Source organism: Falco cherrug, chromosome 4 (assembly GCF_023634085.1).
Source record: "Falco cherrug isolate bFalChe1 chromosome 4, bFalChe1.pri, whole genome shotgun sequence".
Classification (NCBI taxonomy): domain Eukaryota; kingdom Metazoa; phylum Chordata; class Aves; order Falconiformes; family Falconidae; genus Falco; species Falco cherrug.
In genome coordinates, this window is record NC_073700.1 from 60,834,885 (window position 1) to 60,853,261 (window position 18,377).

The 18,377-nt window shown below is 40.1% G+C and overlaps 1 protein-coding gene across 1 annotated transcript in view; it reads right to left on the reverse strand.

Moving 5' to 3' along the window:
• The window catches only part of PTPRN2 (protein tyrosine phosphatase receptor type N2), a 663,576-nt gene that overhangs the window by 74,672 nt on the left and 570,527 nt on the right, over positions 1-18,377 (reverse strand). The window contains exon 14 of the mRNA XM_055709440.1: positions 12,274-12,468. Coding sequence (XP_055565415.1) covers positions 12,274-12,468 — 195 coding nt within the window. The remainder of the gene's footprint in view (positions 1-12,273; positions 12,469-18,377) is intronic.

Sequence of the window (18,377 nt, forward strand, 5' to 3'; positions counted from 1 at the left end):
AAGTACGGCTTACTGCTAAATGGAAGGAAAAAGCAAAATAAAGAACTTAAAATTCAGCATGTGTGTGTGTGTGCAATGGCTAAGGATTTAGCAGGTTGGCAATATATTCTTGAAGAAAACTGTTACCAATTCAGATGAGACTAAAAAAGTGAGTAGATGGCATCCTTTTCTATCATGAAGGTAGCAGACCATAGATTGCCCATCCTCAGTTTGGTTTTCACAATCTTTTCCAATGTGTATTTAATACCTTTCAGCCGGCTCTCCAAACATGGAATAGGTTGCTCCTAGATAACGAGGCCAAAACTAAACCTGCAGAATCAAATCTGACAAAGCCAGGTGCAGAACTCCTTTATACTTTCATGTTTTAAAAAAGACTAATGAGGGACAAAAAAGGGCAAAAATATTACCCTTCGATACAATCCTTTTTCTGTTAAAGCCAATATGATTAGTCGTGAAAGCAGAGCACTGGGACACCAGGGAATGGAGGTCTACTGGCTCTGCTTCTGACCTTAAGGTTAGTCTTGGTCAAGACAGTTCCCTGTCTGTGTCTGAGCTCCCTGGACTAAAAAGACAGGATAATGATATTGACCTTTAAAAAGAGCTTTGAACCTACTGATCAAAAGTGCTATGTAAGAGTTGGCTTATTATTATTTTGGTTACTGAAGTGAGTTGAAAGGCTCTGGGTGACTTTAATCAAAATTTCTTATATCAGGCCCCAGAATCCTACCTGAAGGACAAAGTTTCTCAAAATTCAGTTGTGAGGATACACATATGGTGTGTCCATGGCTGGTGCATAACCTCAGATACTGCAGAGTTTTCCTGACTCCAGCAGAACTTTAAATGACACAAAAATAATTATAGGACTTCCAGAAGAAATAACGTAGTAGGCACCATGAGTATATTCACTAGCAATTAGACACTACTATAATGCTTTCAGTCAAACTGGTCTAATGCGAAGACACTGAGAGGTGAAAGGAGGCAATGAGGAAAGAAGAGAGCACTGTTCTCAGGTATCACACATGCCCGTGTGAGCAACAGCAGCTCATCCCTCCTGCTGCGAGCCAGCACTGCCTGGGGGTTTTATGCTGCTGCTTCTGGGTGGTCGCTGTGGGCACCAACTCTTCTGGGCACCTTTCTACTAAAGCAGTAGATAAATACCTGCATCAGAAATACTCCTACATATTGAAAAGCTTTGGGTTTGGATTCTGCATTAGCGTCATGCTCGACAAATTCCACCTCTTAACTACACCAGCCTACCATGCTGGCATGGGGGTTGTCTCTTCCTGTTGTGGTCTACATGGTTTGTTATGATTCTTATAGATTAACACAGACCCTTGATGCCTTTGACCTAACAAATAATTATAATACACACAAAACATGATTTTATAATGAAACTGCTTCTCCAGGTGTTGTTACTGCACGCTATTCAACAACTGCTATGTTTAAGCTAAGACCCCTTTGGCTCTGCTCGATGACTGAAGTGAATGTACAGCCTGTGGCACCTTCTGCTACACCACCACCCTGCCTGCAAGACCGTTGCAAAGGAACGCCTGGAGGACTGCAGACACAAGGTTAGTTCTGTAACCCATAATCTTCTGCACAAACCCAATGAAGTTCCGACATGGTCCACACACAGGTAAAGCTTGGAGTAATCTCATGGTAGAGCAGGTACGTGGGGGTTTGTTGCATGGATACAAAGTCCATCTACTCATGCATATAATGCTTTAATCAAAGCATTTAAATGATCTCTTCTCTGTTCTGCTGGTAAGATTTGTCACTGGCAAAGTCGTGACATCTCTTACATTAGCTTTTTTCTATAACGGGACACAAGCAAATTAATAATGTTCTTTAACATACATCTCCAGTATTCATGTGGCTGAGACCACTGCAAATTAAACTTCGTAAATTATCACTGCTCTGCTTTTCACCATTCATGTCACTACATATTCACAATTTCCTCAGCCCGAGGAGCGAAAACAGCCTTGTCAGCTTCATTTGTACACTCCTATAAGAAATAAAAATTGCAAATATTGCAAGGAAAAGTTTTAAAATTTAAAATGCCAAGCAGTTTTTTGTTAACACTTCAAAGATGCGTATATTGTATCTCTGCTCACAAATATTTATCTAAACTTCTATGAGGATACTGTTGCTGTACATGGTATTTGTACACAAGCATACATGTGGGTACAAAGCACCCACCGCTGAATATTCATCTCAAGGCACATGACACTAATAAAAATATACAAAACTGAAAATATGTTTAGCATATTTTATTAACACCTGGTGAGCAGGTGGGAGCCGGGTCGGAGTGGGGCCCCAGATCTTGTTGATATTTTTGTGACACAGAAATAGCCTGTAATTATATTTGGTAACAATGTTGCTTCATGTTTAGGTAGCCCTACTTTGAAATTGACCACTATTTAAAGATGAAGCAACATTGTTACCAAATATAATTACAGGCTATTTCTGTGTCACAAAAATATCAACAAGATCTGGGGCCCCACTCCGACCCGGCTCCCACCTGCTCACCAGCCATGTGCAGGCAAAGCCTTGGGTGCGATTTCCAGTTCTCAGATGTTTCTGCTGTAGCATTCTTCTGTGGTTATCTCAGTAGACATCTTTGCTTTGGTAAGATGGATACTGAACTCCCATCCTGCTACACATTCCAGGAATATGCACACAGCAAGCAGCTCAGCATCAGCTCACACATGAACAGCCTTAGCTCCCATAAAATATTCATTCATTTAAAAAATATTTGCACCCTGCTGTCAAACTTAGACAAATTCATACCGAGCTTCAGAAAATAGCTGTTTTAATGGTAAATGATGTTCCAGAAACCTCTTTCAGGCTAAACACTCTCGTCAAAATTATTTTAATAAGAAAGATTAACAATTTCAACATTAGCTGCTAATCCCCTTTCATTTGAAACTGTGCTGATAAAATTCTTTGCTTGTCATTCAAATAGTAAGTAATAATTATAGATTTGGGGCCTCCATCTCTTGCTTCATTAATAGTAAATTGCATGGAAGTCTGAAGCATAAAGTCAGCTTTGATACATCTCAAAATGCAATTTCCATAGCTTTCCTTAGCTACGTACAATTAATTACAGAGTTAATAAGGGGAATATGTTAATGAAAGGGAAATTATTTACTCAGACCACCTGGTCTTATCAAATTTCTTTAATATGTTTCCTTCTTTCTGTGAATTTGGATGACAGCAAGAACACAAATCATGGTGTGCACTGCTAGTCCTTTAATATTTTTATTTGCACCCAGCTAAAGTCCACTTAAATTGAGTATCAAAAGAATGTAAGAACTAGTCAGTACTAAACAACTGACCGTATTTGTTTTATCAAGTTCAGTTTTAATTTTAAAACAAAAATGCTTAAACAACTTTATAATTACCAGACTCTCTTCAATGCTTAGAGTATAAATACAAAGAATCCAATAAGGAGGCATTGTCATTTTTTTCTTTAAAGCAATGTGTTGAATATGCACATATTTAATAAAAGAAGTACAGAAACATGCTTCAATTGATTACACACTGACAGCTACCAGCGCTTAGCTGCTATGTGCAGCAGGGTGACTGGATGTTCATGGGCATATCTGAGCTAGTACAAACAGCCTGATCGGAAGGAGGCAAACCTTCACCAAGTCATCTTAAAAATAACGCAGCTGTGACACGCAGTCAGATAAATATTTCTTAAAGACATGTCAAATCCAGAAACCAACCATCTTCAACAGACGTTAATGGATTTACTACTAACCAGAGGACAGAAAGATTTTAAGACCTGGATGCTAGCACTCATAGTCATAAAAAAAAAAAAAAAAAAAAAAAAAAAAAAGGCAGAGAATAATTGCCAGAGCAATAACAGGTCATGCTTGGAGGAGGCGATGCTTGTGAGCAGTTTGTCACCCTTCCCTTCTATTCGTAGTTCAATGCAACGGTACAGCAAGCAGCCAGAAACACAAGGCAAATAGTAATTCTCCCCCTGCTACGAATGAGGTTTTCTTGGCCAGCTGGGCAACCTACAGCACCATTAGCATATGAGTTCAGGACAAGAGAATCAGCGAGACATGGCAGCATTGAGGGAGAGTTACCAACTAAAAAAAAGAAAGAAAAGGTATTACTCCAGTCTGAAATAAGAGTTGCATAAAGGAGACAAATTCATAGTAGAATCATCTATTTCATGAAGAGATACTGGGGGAGGGATATAATATTTGAGGGTAGCAGACTTCATCTGGTTTTGACCAAGAAATAACACAGTCCTCCTTATGGAACAGCAAATACTGTCATCCACAAGCAAACTTCACAGATTATTTTAATGTTTATCTCCTTATTTAAAAATGTTTCCACAGCTGCGTTGTGGGTGCATATGCAAAATGTGATCATCACAGGAGCATTTTGTCTGTGTCCTACACATTAGATTTTCTAAATACCACCCAAATTCTTATACCTTACTCACAAAACACTGCCAAGTTAAGGCATAATCCCACAAAGAGTTGCAGAAAGCAAGGTATAATATTTTTTAATCTTGTCCTGAAAATAAGCATAAACAGATTTTGTTGAATCAATGGAGGGATTAAGTTGTCTTCATTATCAGCACCATCTTAACCAGACCACTTCCAGTAACTTTTGCTGGCACAGTCCACATGAAGAAAAGGAGCTTTCCAAAATAGCACTGGAGTTCTCCTGGGTGTCTTAAACTGCAACTGGTACAACAGTGCAAAACCACAGTGCCAGTATGGTGTCCCTTCTTCGTAAGTACCATGAAGCAAGTTCCAGCTTCATCCTGAACTGTTTCATGTTTTCAGAAGCTCTGAAGTTGTAGTTCCATTTACCAGACATCATTTGATCTCCTTGGTGCACCATGTCTTGCAACCATTTCTTTATCCCACAGTGAATCAAAATGCACCTCCTTCTCACGTCTGAACTCTGCCACCAGCTCAGAGAAATACTCTGTAACACGTATTGTCATCTCAGGCCTCCTGCCTGAGAAGTCTTCGTGAACCACCCTCTTTCTAGTATCCTTCTCCTTCTAAATAGGCATTTCCACTTGTTAGATGCCCAACAGGATCAACTGCTACAATGAGTTATCAATGACTTAATGCATGATATAAGCAGGCACAACAGGACAAACACAGTGAAGGGCACTTCATTATTGACGATACATTTGGAGCCAAAAGACAAAACCAGTAACCTCCTGCATGAGAATTCATCTGGTTTCTGCCACTAATGAGACTCTCAGAAGCAGCTGAGGACCCAGTAACATCCCTCGTCTTCAATCTGAAGTACCAAAACCCAGATCTTTTTCATTAGACGACCTCCTAGCATCTCTTGCTGCTTGCTACAACTGGTACTTATCTTGCCTTGACATGAACTGGATGTTCTCTAGAAATGGAAAAAAGCTGGGAGAAACACAAAAAAGCTCAGATAGCCACTAAGTTTTAGTTTCAGCCATGGCAATGATCTTTTCTTTTTACTTTGTGCACACAGTTGCATAAGCTAGTTTTGAGTCACATATTTCTCCCAATGTAATGCTTTAAAAATTAATACTCCAGAATATTAATAGAAATGTTTTGTTCATCTCTCTACTAAAAGCCTTAGGCAATGATATAAGGTGGCTGAAAGTGTTCAACCAAAGCAGCTTAAACAAAGCTGGAATAAACACTTCACAGTCAAAAGACAGACCAAGACGTAGTCACAGAAATTCGGTGAGTTATTTCTAATCATGAATACATTTGGGGAAAACAACCAACAGGGAAGAATTTAGGGGGAAAAAGAAGATTTTGAAATTAATTTCATACTGCATTCAAGAGAAATGTTATTCTTGATTTAATACTGACTCTGTAATTGCCGTTATTTCCCAAGGCCCATTCAACAAGATTAATATAGAAAAAGGGAGGCAACTGAACATGAAACAAATAAAAATGGAAGAATCAAAGGATAACCTGTTCATGAATATTTTTCCTGAGTTTTATTGATGAAATCTATGTAGTACATACATCCATTTATGCGATTTATGGCTCTATCAGTATAGCTGTTTTCATATGCAACAAGATCTTTTGCACTTTAATTTGAGGCTTTTCTTTGTTCCTGTATCTCAAGTCCTGGCTTTAAACAGAGGCAAATGTTTAAAAATCACTTAAACATTCAGGGAGGGAAACAAAAACCTAAAAAGAAGGGATAAACACCATTTCAACAGCAGAATACCTTTCAGGAGGCAACCAGCTCCACTTGTCCCTTAAGAGCATGACAACTCAGGGAGAGAGGGATAAAGATCTTCCTATCCACAGTATTTATGTCTTTTTGGGATATCAGCTATCTTGTCACTGACAAATGCAATACACGGCAGCCTTCTCCCTTGTGACTCCTCTCATCTGACCGAGGGTGATGAAATGGCCTTAGGGCCAAAGCCTTCTTGGGACTTACATTTCATGAGACTCCTACAACTATTTATACTGGCACAGATGAAAGGTAAGTTGAGATTTAGATCCACTTAGCACATGTGTAAGGACTTTATGCTTTCAGCTAAACTTTGCCACTGCCTTGTTTCCCTTCCCATGTGGAGGAGGACTTTGTTCTTCATTTTGTCAGCTGTAAGTGCTTTTTTAGACAGAGTATTCATATTCTCGAAATTCATAAAGAACTAAAGAGAAATTAATGGTGGTAGAAGGAATTGGTGGAAAAAGAAAAGAATTTCAAAACCCACTAAATAATCAAGCATGCCATAATTGTGACAAAGACCTTGTCTTCCACACCTGCACTCCTCACCTTTGTCCTTGTTAGTATCAATCACCTCTGTGGTGTGTGTCCCCAGGCAGCGGACTGCACTCATACCACGCATCACGTTCCTTCGCTCAGGAAATGTTTTGTGTGTACATGGATTAAGCTCAAGGTGGAAAGTATACCTACGTCTAGCACAGTGCTATCGGCCCTCACATGCTGGAGTTTCTTTCTTTATTCAGAAGTGCTTTTAGCTTCCTTCTGCTCCTGCTTTTTTGCAGCTTCAAGAATAAAACCAAGGAATTTCAGCAAAATGTGGTGCAAGATTTAACAAACACTTTTTCTTGTGGGAATGTGTCTTCTATCACTGAGTCCTACACTCTTTCATATTCAATTAAGAGAAAATCTATAGCAGCTACCCCATAGAGTCCATTTCAAACAGAGTTTATTTTAAAAAATGAGAGTGAAGGAAAATGGCTTATAAAGCTTCAAAAAGTTACCACGCAGAAATTACAGGATACCAATGTTGTCAAAAAAACCCAGGTTCAAGCTTGGAAACTATCCTCTCCTTGTTACCCTTCTCAGTCCCACAGCAATCCTCCCATTGATCCTGCATCAAAACTGAAGTGGATGCAAAATTCAACATCTTGGGTTTGACTGGTTTCCCAGTAGCAGGTCTCCATCCCACGTTGCCCCGTTCAGAAGGTGACACAACCCGTCCCAGAACTTTCTTTTGACACAAAGTTCTCACAGGAGGCCATCTTCACTTCTCTGTGTAGAAAGTCCTTTTGGTTTTGCAGGCATATCGCCAAGGGCAGGGGGATCAAGAGGACTTACACCCCCCCTAGATGTGAAGCCCTAGATTTCAGCCTCTTGTTCATTTGCTCCCACTGCCTCGTTCAGCCCAGTTTACAAAACCTTCCTCTCCTCCTGAAAAGACCAGTATGCACAAACTATCACAGATCGTTCTTATTTCCAATATATACAGCAGTTTCACACCCTCCAGGAGAAGACTCCTCAGACTCCCAGTTTAAACAAGCATTGTAGAGGACCTTTTGTAAATTCACACTTTCTGAAACTCTAATTTATATGTAATGCTCCAAATTTTGCACATCTGTCTTTACAAGGAAAAAAAAAACCCCACCAACCCCAAAACATAGAAAATCACTTTTGCTTCTGCAAATTCCCTCTCATATACGGTATTCAGGTAACAACCTCAAAACATTATCATCAAAAGCACACGCTCCCTTCCTGCAGTACTGTTCTTCATCCAAAACTTCATAAAAGATCATAATTATTTTAAGCAAACAAGCGTGGTAATATATGAAGCAGATGTGGGATCCAATCTACCTAACTTACGTGCTGAACCTGTGTTTCAGCACGAACAAAAGAGGCTCCTTCATCTACGCCGCAGATGTCAACGGGATGGTGCAGGCACCACAGGAGACCTCCAGGGAGAAATCCACCCTCTGGCTTATTGTCTGGAGACCTTCACGGTCACCCGCTCACTTCACCAGCTAGACAGGGAATTTATGGACTCCAGTCAACGCCACCACTTCATTAAGTGCCTAAAATGTGGGTGTAAGTCAGGAGCCCGAGTCAGGGAGACTGAACCTCTCCTGCACACCTTCAAGCCCCCACTGGTTTTCCTGCTGGACTGCCAAGGAAGTGCCACACTTTGTCAGGACTTCTCTTGGCACTTGAAATACGGATGTACACATGTGAATACAGTGAAATCCAATTCTAGGTTCCTACTCTTTCCCTTGCTGTGACCTTCTGCAAAACAATTGTTTTCTTGCAAAACCACGGGTGACCAAAAGGAGGACACCTCTTTGTTGTTGCTCACGCTGAAGCCAGCCAGCCAGCCCCACAGACACGACTGCATAAACCAAGCTCCTCTAATTACACTTTCCAAGGTGCTTGGATCTTTTAGAAAGACAGAAGCAAAAAGTGCCATATGCGCCATCCTCCTGCTATGAATGTGAGGAAAAAGAACGTGAAAAGGAAAAAAAAAAGCAAAAAAAAAAAAAAAAAAAAAGCAAGCTCTGAATGTTGTTATCGCTGTCCTTCTGGGCCTCCTGAGTCCTCCCTGCTTCTTCCTGCCAACAGCACAAACCACCTCATGCTACCGCCAGCAGCACAGACACTGCTGTGGATGTACAGGGAAGCAGCAGAAATGCAGGATTTTTCCCTTTGAAAGGCTGGTTTCAGTCTAAGCGAGGAGCCCGCCCCACAGCCACAAGGGTTGGGAAGATTCCTGGTTTCTCCAGACCTCCAGCACTATAAAAGATGTGCTAACCAGAAGTCGCAAGTCCTCCAAAAAAACATTACCTGTGCCCAACCACCAGCTCCAATAAACCCAAAGCTGAGGTGGCTTGGAGATCACTTCAGGTATGACCTGCCACAAATTAAACAGCTTTACAGAAATGTTTCTGACCAACGCAACCTCTGAGCAAGATTACATGAAGTCTTTCAGCAATTGCACACACATTTCTTTTAAGCTACTTTCATTAAAGATTTATCCTGTTTATAAATCAAAATAAAATATTTTCTGCTGCCACTTTATACAGTAATCCATTGTTTTATTTTCCCTGGGGAGGTCCTGGCACCTATGAACAAGAAAGACTGAGGAGCCCCGGCTCAGCTAACTGCTACTTCGCTGCACACTGTGGAGCTGAAAAACACATTTACAGACCTGCAAGTGCATTTACCCTGCAAAGCAGATGGTATTTGCCATTCTTACCAGGTCCCTTGCTAATATTTCTCGTTGCTTTTTTAGGCACTGAGATATTTTTCGCAGAAAACATCTACAAAATTTAAAAGATAAGAGGACTGTGGCAGCAGGACATGGGAAGACCTGGAAAACTTCTTGTACTGAATGGTATAAAAGTTACAAAGTGGCCCCTCGCCCTCTTCCACCTGTAGCTGCAGGGCAAGGAGAGGAACAGCTCACCTCTGGTGAGCCTCTTCTGTTGCTGAGGTCCAACAAGCCACAGCATCTCCAGAGGGAGAGAAATTCAGGCAAATAAGTATTACAGATAATGTGCATTTATTTTTGAGCAAAACATAAATTGGGTCAGCTCTCCGGTTTCAGTGTGACCCACCGTGACACAAAACATGAGCATTTCTGATCAAGTCCAATCATCTGCTTCAGCGCTGTGCTGAGCCATGCTGATCTTCCCATGTAAACCTAACCCAGCTTTGCCTTCAGCAAATCTTAAATTTATGGTTTAACTACTTCCCTTAAGTAAACATCCCACTGCCTGCCTGACCCTCCTATTAGGCTTGCCCTGATATCCAGGCTAAATAGATCCTTTCGATTCTAACCCATATTTTCTTCCTAATTGTATCATCTGCATCCATTAAGAACAATTTTTCCCCATCCTGTATTTCAAAACGCATAGGCAGACTCCCCTGAATCACTGATTTTTGTTTGTTCCGTTTAGACTAAACAAATTAACTGCTTTTACGCTCTCTGTGTGGTTTGTGCTCTCCAGACACTACAGCATTTTTTCTACCCTTCTCTGAACCCTCACCATGTAAGATGTAACACATGCTGTTAGATAGCTAACATATGTATGAGTTCATCCAGGGTTAAACAGGATTGACTGAATTATGGACACCCAACACCGTAACAGTGATCTTGACCAATCTGACTATTTTTTAAAGTTCATTTATCGCCATATGAAGACAATTCTTTCTTGTAATTTTGCAGAAATTCCCAGAGCCAGAGTAAGTGGCTCCCATACGCAACTTTCTCTCCTTTAAGCTTGATTTTGTGATTTTCTATTTTCCCCAATAATATAACTGAAAACAATTTTGCTCAATTTTAAGTAGTTGAAACTGTTTGCAAATGTTAAATGTATATTTCCATCTACATAGGAAATTTTGCTCTTATTTCCATATAAATATATTGCCTTAGAACCTTACAATGGGAATTGGTACTTATTTTGCGGTTGGGCAATTGCAGACATTCCTTTTTCCCCCAAGCATTTCAATTAACTATGAAAGGAAATCAAGTGAATTTTAGGAAATCAAGTGAATTTTAATTCTGGTTAGGCAAAAGTGGGACAGTAAAAACTATAACAAATGATTTTCTGTCATGGGAGCAACCCTTCCAAACTGTACTTGTAAACTAAATTTTAACATAATAATTAAGTAACTCCTTATTGGGGAGGAATAGGCAAGGGCAGGGGAAGAACTATTTACTCAGGATGACATACTCTGATGAAGCATCTGGTTTACAATCCTGCCCTGTTTTTGCTCAGTTTTATAGCTGACCTGATCAAGGCTGAAGGAGGTCAGTAACTTGGCTGAGGTCAAATCAGCTCTTTGGGGTTTGCCTGCCTTCATTCCTTTCTCCATTATGTGAGGTGGCTTGTAAGGACCTGAGAAATATCTGAGAAGACGACAGTACTTTCAAATAGAGGTCCAGAAAAAGAAAGAAGTTGAAAAATTATGACCCAGAAGCATGGCACAGTGGAGAGAAGTTTTCTCCTAAGAGATCCTGCTGGTGAGTCCTCCCAGTGGTGCGTAAATAACTCAAGAAGGAAGTTTCCAAAAGCACAGCAACATTACCAGCTGGAGAGGGTGCTTACTTATGACCAACCATACTGATAAATAGCAGAGATCAACTATAGAGAGCAAAACAACACCTGACCCATCGTCTTCACCATCACCTAACTTCTCAGCTCATTTCAATGCATTCTACAAAACCAGCAAATATTTAAAGGAGGAGGAAAATAACGTACAAAAAATGGGGGATCAGTCTACAGCTCTCCCAGCGGGACACTAACAGAGAGACAGAAACACACTGCAGCCAGCCCCAGCCCCTAGGCTCCATTACAAGACACAGACCTTCTTGTGCCCATCTTCTACACGGATACTTGTTGCAAGTTGTGTTTGGAAGTAACCCAAGCCTTCCAATGCAGAGGCCATCAACAGAATATATTTGGATCATCTCAAACATAGAAGAGAACCAGCTTGGAAGAAATTCGGCCAAGGACAACAAAATTCAGGCAAGGCTCAAAATTCAGATCCCTTTTATAAAGGTAATGGAAAACAAATTGCTCTGTTTTCTAGGGGTTTTTTTCTTCTCATTTCTACTGGAATCACTAGCATTCTGCTGCCTTCCCAGCTCAGACACCTCTGCACACCAAAGATACATGAGAAAAAGCAGCAAGCCGATCAGAAATTTAGCAGTTTTCTTCAGTTGTCCAAGCTGAGGTAAACACAAATTAACAGGACAAAAGGACAACATGGGGCTTATCTTTTTTGAAGCACGCAGACAAGCAATTCGTATGTCCAAGATAAAAGAACGTTCCCCAGAGAGAAAAAAAAAAAAGCATCATAATGAAAAAGAAATGGAAATAAAAATCCCCTTAGTTTTAATTAAACAAAACTAAGATTACTAGCAAAGCTCAGGAATATTTTTCACCTGTGAAAAGACAGCTTCCCTTTCCTTACAAGTTACCCCTCTCCCAAAGCTGAGCAGGTACCTTAAATAATGATGAAATTTCTCATGCCGTGAAGACAAAACCACCTTACCAAGATCATGTGACCGGTGGAGATGTCCATGTTGGACTGGACCGGCTCCTCACACCAGGACGACGTGCTGCTCCGGGCCGAGGGGCTGGGAATGGGCCCATCGCTGAACTGCGAAGAAATGCTGTTGATCCGGGAGGCGTGCAGGGGCTCCGGGCGATCAGATGTTTTCACTGCCATGCGCTGGCGGCATAGCTCCTGGAGAGAGAGAGAGAGGAAGAAACAACCTACGGTTAAGAGTAATTACAGGATACAGTCTACTAAAGACATATGATGTACAATATGTTTCCAGGGCTGTAAGTGTTTTCCCCTTCACTGCAGTGATTTTTGGGAAGCTGTCTGTTCTGTTAAGCGCGTCTACAAAGAAATACTCAATGAAAATTGCTCTACGGTGACTACCCCAACCCTTCAAAAGTGTTAATTATGACTGCACACACATCTCCTTTTAGATAACCGAAAACAGTATTTTGGAGCTTGACTTCTCTAACAGATGGCCTCTTTTCCCCCTAACATCACTCTGCGTTCTGCAAAGCCACTTTTGAACTGCACAACCTCCTGAAGCTAATGGGGTTGCACAGGAGTAATTGAGAGCGGTGCTTGGCCCTGGGTATGCAAACTCAGCAAGCTCAAGGCAACTGGATTGATGTGCTCTCCAGTATAAATCCTAGTTGATAGATGCCTCATTTCTCTTCATTAAAATAGCAAACTCACAACACTTCCTCCCTGACGTGGGGCAGAGAGGATGAAGAATGACATTAACGAAGAATAAAAGCAGAAATCTGTCGCTGTATTGTTTAAGCAGCTTCGGCGAAGAAAGAAAACTCAAGCTATCACACACCCTAATGCAAGCCATGTTAAAACACCAAAATAGACCGTGCTGGGAATACGTATTTTCAGTTGTTCCCATGCAAAAAATTCAGGCAAAACCACAGAATTCTTGTTAGGTAACAGAAAATCTTGCTGGCAAAACCAGCTCCTTACAGCATAAAATTCTGACTCTAATGGGATAAACAGACCCCCAGTTACACTGTCATCGATACAATGCTTTTAGAATCAGTTACGTGTGGTGAAATCCCAGACAGTATTATAAAATTATCATTTTTAAACATATGTCTATTGTCCATAAGAAATACTCAGCTGCCTATGGTGCACAGCAAGACCAGCTAGTCCATAGTATCTGGACATATTGCACATGCGGTGTGGTTACACATTTGTCTCAGATTACTCATCTGAGTACTAAGAGCACAGTCTCTTGCCTCAGGCTAACAAAATAATACAGTCTAAAGAATTCATACTGTGGAAATGCCATGGCTTCTGTTTTCTTATTCGTTGATAACATAGTTGCAGCCCAAGTGCCATCAGTAGGATGATCTGAAACCCTCCATATATCAAGTGCAATACAATCTTTTTTTCAGACTGGAGTTAGGAAAGTAACTTTAAGACTATGTTTTTCTTTTTGAACCTTGCAGACTTTAGGACACTGAAGAGGGATCCTAATCCATGCAGTAGCAAGCATTCAGACAAACCCACTGAAACCATTATACTGGGTCTCCTCTTGCCACCACATGGCAATGATTAAAGACCCCTTCAAACATTTTCTTCTACCAAAGCTTCTGTTTGACTTGCCATTTGAGATGCTTATGTGGAATTTTACTATTCTGTGTTGTGCAATGCATTTTATATATATACATAAAAATATACACACACACACAAACGTGCAAATTAAGAATCACTGAGACAAAATTTATATATATATATATAAACAGGATATATTTTGTTGTTTATTACAAAAATAAAGTCAACAGAGGTTTGGGAAGCACAGATTACTCCTTGCATGTGGTCTCCATTGTTGGAATAACTTTACAGACTGTCCCAAGGCTGCTATCTGACTCCATGACTGCATTTTGTATGTTTATTAATTTCATCCAAGCCATGTAAGATTTTTTCAATGTTTTACAAAAAGTAGGGTTTTTTCCACACTTGACTAGAATATTTTCTGTCACTTGGTACCTTCATCACTTCCTACTGACTTTACAGGAAAAATATTAGGCAAAAAAATTAAACTTCAAAAATACTTTGAAATTGAGTCACATATATTGTGTTAAACAGGTCAATTAAACTCCCAGTATTAAACCCTAGAGTTTTTAATAAAGGAAAAAAAAATATTGTATTTCTTGGTTTTAGATATAGGAGCAAAGAAAAAAATCTCTCCTTCTCCTTTCCTCTGAAGGATCACACATGTCATAAGAAAAGATAGCAATAGTCCAAAATGGCTATTGCTAACCTCAGAATGACCTTGCAGTAAGTGTAATTTCAAATCCCTGCTTTTAGCAGTTTTTGGGAAAAGTAGAACAGTGTGGAAACTTTTTAGACAGAAAAAATAAATCTAAAGAAAACCAAAAAGCTGTTCAGATGTCTAGATCTCAGTCATTCTCAGAGGGAATGGTTTATCGGACCAGGGAAAAGTATAATAAGTAAAGGTATAAAAATATGTAGTCTATCCCATAACTGCTCAAAGGATGTCTTCTGGCTAGCATTCCATGTGGCATAGATACAAATTTATTATATTCTAATAGACATCCTGCCACTTGACTCACCCCAACTCTGTGCTAACAATAGCATTTGTACTTAAACAGGATCTTTGTTTTTAAGTTGATCTCTTCCTGCTGTTCATATCCTGCCTCAAGTCATAATCCTCTGCTTTTACAAGCGGTTGCTGTGGAAAGGATTATAGACCTCTGCTAACAAAAAAGAATCAGGATCAAGTGAACTCTAAGAAATTAATATACAATTTTTACGCAAATGATAATGACAGAAGAAGCAATATTACAGCCAACTGGTTCTCGGTAGATTAACCTCCAACTAAAACCAACGTTTTGGACATAAAATACTTAATACGCTACAAAGAAATGCTTTTTAAAAACTAAGTTTAACCCTTTTGTGGTCCTCATGAAAGAAGGTTGAAAAACACAATAAATATACGTTTAAAAAAGAAAAAAGTAATCTGATCTCAAATATTAACGTATTTCTTTCCTGACATATATAGAACCAAAACAACTATTCCCAGAACTGCTGTAACTGTCAACTACCTTAAACAAAGCAACCACGTCACTGCACACTGCCATAAAAAATGTTTAATGTAAACAGGAAGGTCAGATCATAGCTGCAGCAAAAACACTACGGAATTTCTTGATTGGTGTTTTAAATCTCCAAGACAATGGGATTTCCCCTGCCTGTAAACACAAGCTTTTTCTTGAATTTATTTCCAGATTAGTCTTAACAGCTCTTGACAGTTCTTCCTTCCCCCACTACCAGCCAGGCCAGCCCAGCCTGAGGAACCTGCCCCATCCCCACGTGCAGGTCAGCAGTCTCAGGACACCTACAGCTTTCGCTTCTGCAAAGCCACCTCCCTGTTAGCCCAACCATCCCAACCCCCAGCTGGGTTTTTACCCTAGCACTCCAGGGATAACACAGTTAACACCATCACATACAAAAGCTTTGACCATGTGGGGCGTTTTGGGGAGCAACATGGGTTCCTCCAGGACATACAGACTAGGGAGGTCCAGCTCAGAGCAGGGAAATGTCTAAATGGGGGGTCTGGGTTTGCTTCATCCTTGAGATGGTCAGCGATGTCCCCCTCCTGCAAAAGGTGCTGGGAATAGCGGGGTCTCACTGGGTGGGGTGTTTCATACAAGGGGCTCCCAGGGAAACACCATCCCCCAGCACTTGCAGGGATGGCATCACTCTACAAGCACACAAAGCCCTAGATGGGCAAGAGCCTCATTAATATGATATCTGTTACCTGTACACTTCTCTGCATGCTCAGGTAAGCTTTTCCCCGCTCTCCAAAATCTTTGCTCTCAGAGGCATTTAGCAAATCAGCCATCTACCAAACCACAATTAGAATTTAAACTTGACTAAAATGTCAAAGCTGCAAAACTTGACTAAAATGTCAAAGCTGTGAGTGTGACACGAGCTGTACTTCTGCATCGTCTCGGCACGTACACCATTAAAAATATTTTCTAAGAATGAATTCAATTTAATGCTGCGCTTCTATATTTAGCCGAGTGGCTGAGGCTATTTCTGCTGTACTGCGACTCAGTAATGTCTAGCCGTTGTTTGTGTATAGTTTGAGTGCCATTCTTCATTTAAAAACATCATTTACACCTAAAAAAGCAATCATAACGCATACAGTGAAATATGAAGAAATGATCCTTTTGACCCTTCAGGCTATGATCTAATGGATGGGTTGGACATAAACATTTATTTAAAAGGTAATTTGAAGTTTATGACATTATTTCCCATCACATGAGAATTGCTATCATACTGAGGCACTTACTCTGTTTTTTATTTCCCAACATTTATTATCAAACTTATGCGGTGGTCACATGCAGTATATAATGGAAAAGTAATATCGCTGTGTGACAAAAACTGCCATAACCAAGATAAATATTCTGTAAATAATGTCCAGTTAAATGAGTTCAAAGTACAGCACAATGATCATGTGTAGAAAGCTTTTTATTTGAGACATAGTTGATAACCTTAAACAAACCATAAACAGTATTCTCAGAAAACCCCTGGACCTCTTCCAATGAGGTTTTAAAGTGCTCCTGATACTTGGTTGTCCTCACGGAGACAGGGAGATGCACAAATCAACAATTAATTCCTCACATACAACAAATGGATTCTCAAATCCATACAGTCCGCTTGTGAATGAACCATGTTGCAGCACAGATGGAGTTTATCCATGTTTAAAGAAGGACATCAAGGGATGTGTTGTGCCAAAAGGACAACAGCCCTCATGGATGGAGACCCAGCCTTACCACTGTGTTGTGTTAGATGTGTTTCTGAACTTGAAGAGATGAGTAAGAAACTCTCCTCTCAACCAAGGACGCATCAAGACTGTTCAGAAATGAACCCCACAGATACCTGCCCAGGTCTGGTTTAGGGATGCAACAGCAGAAGCATTAGGCCACCTCTACTGGATGCCCCCAGTCAGTGACAGCAGCAGCATTTGCTGCCACTTGGCTTTGTGATGCACAGCAGCCATCGTCATGGAAGGGCAAGACAGCACACAACAATTCAGAGGAATTTTTATCTTCCATCAAGTTCAACTAATACAGTAGCTATCTGGAAAATCCACCAAGACCACATAGTTTACTCAAATGTTTGGGTTTGGAGAAAAATCTGTGTATATGCCCTGGTAAGGACTAAGAGTATAGGCAAGCATGGAACTAAAACCAGCTGGAACTAAGGCTTGAATTGAAAATTGAATTGAATTGAAATTGAATTCAATTGAAAAATTGAATCTTTTCCCATTTTAGCTGCAAAAATGGGATCTGAAAACCTCAGGGTGGCAAGTTACCAGTGGGAGACCTGATCTGAGCATCCTGCTTAAGAGATGACCAACACGCACCTCAGCTTTCCACTCATTACTCTTTAAAAATGAGCCACTCCACCGCAAAGCTGCCTTCGGTCAGGATGTTGCTCTTTAATAAAATACACCTACTTCATGTGAATGCACTATGCAGTGCCTTCAGGTAGTCCAAGTCCAGCTACTGACCATGGCCCATGAATAGTTCTCATCTAGCTGACACCAGGTGCATTACAAATGGAGCTGTTTAGTCCAAAGTAAATGAAAACAGTTTTGTATCGAAAATACTGCTCTTCTTCCCCAGTCACATTTACCTCAGATCTGCTTAACAGGAGCCTGGGATCTGAGGGAAATGCCAACTCTCCAGTTTACTATATAAAGTATACTTTACTATATAAAAAAAGAAATATAATTTCATTCTTATATATTAATGAAAATAATATGGTTTTGTAACTGACCCCAAATTTACATAACTCCAAAAATAAACTCCAGGAAATAGGACTAACATTTCCACACTTTTAAAAATCTTTTGCTTAACAAATTCAAATGGAAATCACCTGAGCTAGTCCAGAAACAAGTGTGGCACAATTATTTTCAGCATTTACAAAATATAAGAGAGAATAAACTCTTCCATGGCATAATTATTAAGAAAATGCAGGCAAAGACAGACAAATAGACAAATAAATTACTGTTTATTAAAAGTGATAGCTGAGTGTTCACCAAGCCCTTTCAA